We start from the raw sequence: 6,347 nt of genomic DNA on the forward strand, positions 1-6,347 counted from the left end.
AGAGAGAGAGAGAGAGAGAGAGAGAGAGACAGAGAGAGAGAGAAATGTAATAAAAATAAAGAGAAGCTGAAAACATTAAATACACTGTCATGTGTTTTCTCCATGCCGCGACATTCTACATCCAGGAGAAACAAATCGAGTGGTAACATGGATGCACTCACGACAAGAAGGCCTCATTCACAGCTTCGAAGAACTCAGGAGCGAGGACTTCCTGGGGCTCATGTCCATGGTAGGTGAGTAGAGCCTCTACCAGGGGTTCCATATCAGGCAGAGTAACAAGAGGGACACAAACTTGTGACAGGGACATCATGCGCTCAGGAGCCATCCTATTGGAGAAAAGGTAAGAAGTGATGGTCCAGTTCTGAAAGCCATGTGTAACTGAACACAGTCTTCCTGCTGAAAAGGACAGGGGCAGGGCCCGCACACTAACCTAACAAAGACCTTCTCTAGCATGATGGGCCGGGTCTTCTTTAATCACTGCTATCCCCACATCGACTACACTCACAGGAGGCCTTTATTTGTACCGCTATATGCAAACACATCTGATTCACAAGGCCCAAACAGCTCCCCATGTCCTTCCATAGAACCCCCATGCAGACACCAGCTCTGGCCTGATCCAGCAGTCAGTGCTGTCAACTCCCTAGCAGCTTAGCACCTCTACCACTACCCCCCTGGCTCAGACCACCACCACCTCCAGCTAAACACAAACAGTCTCCTGACCACTGGCTTCTGCCTCCCTCTACGACTTATCAACAAAGGAACAGTTTAGCAGCCCTCTCAACTTCACATTACTGCTCACAGCTTTACAAAAGTCCCCCCTTGGCGGCCTATATGCTCTCCTATAGAGGGCACAAGGAAAACCAGGAGTGTCAAATATGCAGGCTTGTTTCTTCAATGGAAGGGATGTAGGCCTGCTTTCCACCCAGAAGGCTGGAAGTGGATGTAGTTAATAACCTGGTGACCTTTGCTATCTGTGCAGCCAGGTCACATCAGAATCCCTCAGACCCTGCCTTCCTAGACCCTTATGTAGTGGGTTGGCCTAAGGCTGCTTATATTCTAATGCTAATATTGGGCCCCCAAGGCTGGTTGCCCCAGAAACCAGAAAGTGTAAAACACTGAGTGACTCTGCCACCAAGTTATTTCTGATTGGTAAATAAAGATGCTGACAGCCAATAGCTGAGCAGAAGAGAATGCAAGAGAAGGAAGGAGAAGCCAGGGTTAGGAGTCACTAGAACTTGGCCCTGAGGACTGGTCATTTGGAGTTAAGAGCAGCCCAGATGAAACGTAGTAAATAATAACTCAGGGTTATCGATAGGAAAGTAGATTTTTTAACAGCATAAGGGCCAGGCAGCTGCCCAACTTTTGTACTGTTTAAGGTTTATTGTAAATATAAAGGCTGTGTGTGTCTTTCACCCAGGAACTAAAGGGTCGAAGGTGGGATAGAAACCTCAGGCTGGCATTTAAATAATTTCTACTACAGCACTATCCTGAGCATTGTTTCTCGGTCAGAGAACAAACACATCCTCAGGGGAGAAGTCATATACACTTTGCAGTTCAGCGACCTCTGCTCTATCTTATGACCTAGACCACACCTGATCCTCCCATAGGCCCTTAAACTGCTTTAAGTTTTATTGTATACATGGGATTGAGATCATTGTTACCAGGAAACTTTTCCCCAAATTGTACTGTACTTAAATGCCTAAAAAATAAACGGCTAGTACTGGACTCTAGAACTTTGAACCAACATCTGCTAACTAAGTCCTGTTGAATCAGATTTCCTTCTTGCCTCTCTCAGATTGTTACTCCGCTGCTACTCTGACCCAAGTCTTCTGCTTTGCCTCCTAAGTAAGTCCAACCTGCCTGTGAAATATTGCTAGTTCCCTTGAGTCCCATGAGTCTCAAATGCTGCTTTGTGACAGGTCTTTGGCCACTACCTACCAATACACTGCCTACCAATACACTGCAGCAAAACTAGAGACTGGGACCCTAGCCATATCTCAGAAGTTCATCAGCTCTGCAGGGCCAGTGACTACAGTACTAGGCAGGAGACTGCAGGATACATCCTTTAGCAGAGAGCACTCCAGTGAGCCCACCTGCAAGGTTTGTGGGAAATGCAAAGCACTCCTATCGTCACCTTCTGGTCTACAGGTTTTCACACTGGACTCTGCTTCATTTAGGACACACAGAGGATCAGTAAGAGAACAGAAAATACAAATCAACAGGCACAGTCTCCTAACAGACTAAGGGGACTTCAACAAGTATTTCAAAAGGGTTGAATACAGCTTGCTGTGTATTTGTACAGAAATCAATAAATAACAGATAACTTGTGGTTTAGTTACAGAATAGAATGTTAAATGGCAGTTAAAATGAAATAAACTAGACATATAGTACCAGGTAAAGTTTAAAAATATAATTATAAACAAAGAAAGCAAAAATATCTATATCCATGTTATTACTTATGTTAATCGTAAAGCATTCAAGGTGATACATACACATGAAGCAAGCACATTGAAAGTAGAACCCCAAGGCTGACAGCAGCTTCTCTAGGGCTAGGCCCTCTGGAGAGGGAGCAGTGTAGTGAGAAAGAGATGCTTTCAAACTGATGCCAAAACTATTTCCTTAAGAGACCAAAGCAAATAATAATGTAACATACACAATGGAGAACTTGGGCAATGGGCACACAGATATCAAATATTTTATAATTGAATTTTTAAAAACTAAAACTCAATATTATTTAAATACTAAACATGCAGAAATAGTACTTGCAGTAACAGAAGACATATTTCTTGTTTCAGTTTGTTTTGAGACCAGCAAAGACAGCTCACAGAGTAGTGTTCACTACTCAGTCCTCAGCTGTACCTCTTCTGGAACAACTTCTATGTGGTACTCGGAGCATGATCTCTTGGGAAACACTTGTGTTGTTCATTTATTGTCCTAATCACCAAGTAGAGTCTCCCTCAGGTTTAGTTGACTGAAGAACCTAACCTGCCTCTGGACATCAAACCCAGAAGCTGAAGCACATGATTTATTAACTCAAATAGTTCTGAAAATCTGCACTACAAAGAACTGGATGGAACTGAGCCATGACTCGTGGGCATGAGAAACTCTTCTTTAATTTTACAGCAACATTCAGTGCTCTGGTGTACATGCCACGAGGTAACAGGACATGAAAAATGTGACCATTATGGCTCATCCAAATTTGTTAGAAGTCAACAAAGAGGCTGGAACACAGACATGCCCACAAAGTGAACTATAAGCCTATACGTGTTTCTCTGAGCTGCTGTTTTCAGCTCAAGGTTAAGAGTCAACTGAATGGTTTGTCCCTGTGAGTCAAATTCAACTGATTCTCTAATTAAACAACTTGTTCCTGCCTCTTGAGTAAAATTCCCAGAGAGGGAAATGCAGGGTTTTGGTACTTACTATAGATATGACACACCACTGGCAGCCAGGCCACACGCGACTAAGATGGGTAGGTGAAATTGTGGTGAGTAGTTAGTTATTCTTAGCAGCAGCAAGCTGTGTCAGGCAGCACTGGGATAACTCCTAACTGAAACCACAAAGTGCTACACTTGTGCCAGCCTGACATCTCAGGGACCCTGACACATCTCAAGCCTTCCTCATTTGCTCCACTGAATCCTGTTTAGTACAGTCTTTCTTTTCCTATTTTTCCTCCTCAAAGAATTTTATAATTGAATAAGATACAATTTTCCCTGGTAATTTTTCAAAGTGTGTTGAGTCAGTACATGGTTTTCGAAAGAAATTCAACCCTCCTATGGAGTTCATTTAGTCTTATCAGAAAATTGACTTTAAAAAGTAACTTGATGCCTCACGTGCTCGTTGAATCTTTTTATGAGCTTTTAAAGTCTCGTTTTTAATAGCCAAAACCATGAAATCCTGTTCCCTATCCATTAAAAATGAAAAATAACTTAGCCCCTTAAAACCTTGGACAAAAGTCAAAACTGACGTGTGGGTACCTTGTTTTTGAGAGCAGGTCCCTCACTGGGCGTGGGACTCACTGATTGGATTAGGCTGGATGGACAATGAGCCTCAGGGAGCCCTCTGTCTCCATCTCCCCAGGACTAGGATTACAAAGATATACCACTGTGCTCAGGTGTTTTACATGGATGCAGGGGATCAAACTAGGGTCCCCCTGTTTGCACAGCAAGTGCTTCATCAACAAAGCCATTTCCTCAATCCCAAACTGGGAGTCTTAAGGTGCAGCTGCTTTATGAACTTTAACTTCAGCCCAGCATCTTCTGTCCTAAGGAAAATTGGCACAAGGGCAGCACTTCAAAGCCAACTGCCAAACCTGATTGGGGCCCGGGGGAGGAGAGCATGATAGCAATGCTGCCAGTAGTAATGACAATTAAAGTACAACACTATCTTACATATCTAAAGTTCTCTGCCAAGTTTTCAGATGTACAAATCAGAACCTTGGAACTAGAAACAGCAGGAGTGCGCTACAAACTTTCTGGTTCATACCTGAATCAACAAAATTGTACCCACTTATGAAAACATACCTGTTATTATTCCTTTCATTAGTATAACTTCAAAAGTTCAAGTAGCCAAAGAACCCCAAACACCATCCCAAATGAAAAAGCTATTCTGTTCTCTTCGGCTACTCTAAGGGACTCCACTCAATGTTAATTTTTCGTTGCTAGACTATTTAAAGTTCATCTCACAGTTTCAAAATCTTCATAAAAAGGAGACTGATGCCCTGAGTTCAGAAGCAGAGATGGTCAAAATTTAGCTTTCTTTAGAGAAGCTGATACAGTCATGTGACCAAGAAATAAAATCAACAATTCAATTACAGATATTTATATTCTTTATTCAGGTCTTTGCTATCACAGCTACAAGGTGTGATGCTGTGAACCTTGCAAGAAGTCATCTCACGGTGTAGTCCTGTGGCTTGCTGTAGAAAGCTGGGAGGCTAGAGACCACCATACAGGAGGATGGCTCTAGCAATGTGTGCTAAGCATCAAGCCTTTTGCCGTTCAGTTCTTACACAGAAGTCGTTTGGAGTACTGCTCTGGCAACCAGTCAAAGCCCAACACTTACTGTAATGCTGTCTGGAAAGCTGCATAACTCCCTCTTGAACTGTATCTCCAGGTATTCGACAAGCCTCAGGCTGGATCCACAAATGCCATGAACTTCTTCAGAGGGATATCTATTGCTTGCCTGTATTTTGATAAGCCCAAGCTCTACCTAATTTTATAGTAGACTTTTAAATTTTGTTGTTGTTGTTTTGTTTTGTTTTTCATGACAGGGTCTCCCTGTGTAGCCCTGGTTGTCCTAAACTCGCTCTGTAGACCAGTCTTTGAACTCAGAGATCTGCCTGCTTCTGCCTCCTGAGTTCTGGGGTTAAAGGTGTGCTCCACCAATGCCGAGTGACTTTAAAATTGTTAAGGAGATTTATCATGGACCTCTTCTGGCCTTGCTTGAAAATAACCTATATCTTCCTGAAATCACCAACACTTAAAGAGTATCCTCAGGTGATAGTAAAACCCTCATTATATCAACCTTCCAAACCATCATCTTATCAAAAGATCTCCACAACTTCCACATCTTACAAAATTAAAACTCTTTATCAACCAAGAACTTCTGCCTCCCTTCCTCCCAGCCCATGGCAAACAGCATTCTACCTCCTGAGAGACTGGCTACTCTGGATATTACAGGTGAGTGGAAGGCAGCATTTGTCCTTGGTGGTTGGCTCATTTCACTGTGTAGTGTCAGATGGACCGTGGCAGAGCACTCAACAGGGCTTTCCTTTTTTCTTTCTTTCTTTTTTTTTTTTTTTTATAAGGATGATAAAAATTTAGTTGTGTCTATGCCATGCTTTCATCTAACAAGATGCACAGAGGTTACTTCTATCCCTTGGTTAGTATGTAAAATACAACCAACATAGGTTTGCAAATTATCTTTTCAATTCTTTTGCATATATAAGCAGACGTGGAAGTGGCCACGCAGAAACTCCATTTACTTGCTTGTTTAAGACCAAGTCTCATGTAGCCACAGCTGGCCTTGGACTCTGGACCCTCGGACTCCCTCCTCCCAAGTGCTGAGAAAACAGGCATGCAGCATCACACCAGATCTATTTTTCTTTGTGAATGAACCACTATGGCTTGTGTACAGTAGCTATGCCACACTGCATGCTCACCAGTAGTGCATGATGTCATTTCTCCACATCATCATCAACACAATACAACACAACATACTAAAGCTATCTAAAGCTTCCCTCCCTTAAAATAATTCTTCTTCTTCTTCTTCTTCTTCTTCTTCTTCTTCTTCTTCTTCTTCTTCTTCTTCTTCTTCTTCTTCTTCTTCTCCTTCTTCTCCTTCTTCTCCTT

The 6,347-nt window shown here is 42.5% G+C and overlaps 1 protein-coding gene across 4 annotated transcripts in view; it reads right to left on the reverse strand.

Moving 5' to 3' along the window:
- Positions 1-6,347, reverse strand: part of Fancc (FA complementation group C) — a 119,926-nt gene that overhangs the window by 37,351 nt on the left and 76,228 nt on the right. For all 4 annotated transcript variants that reach the window (XM_029468271.1, XM_029468274.1, XM_029468272.1 and 1 more), the window contains exon 7: positions 162-326. In XM_029468271.1, coding sequence (XP_029324131.1) covers positions 162-326 — 165 coding nt within the window. The remainder of the gene's footprint in view (positions 1-161; positions 327-6,347) is intronic.

The sequence above is a fragment of the Mus caroli genome, chromosome 13 (assembly GCF_900094665.2).
Source record: "Mus caroli chromosome 13, CAROLI_EIJ_v1.1, whole genome shotgun sequence".
Lineage (NCBI taxonomy): Eukaryota > Metazoa > Chordata > Mammalia > Rodentia > Muridae > Mus > Mus caroli.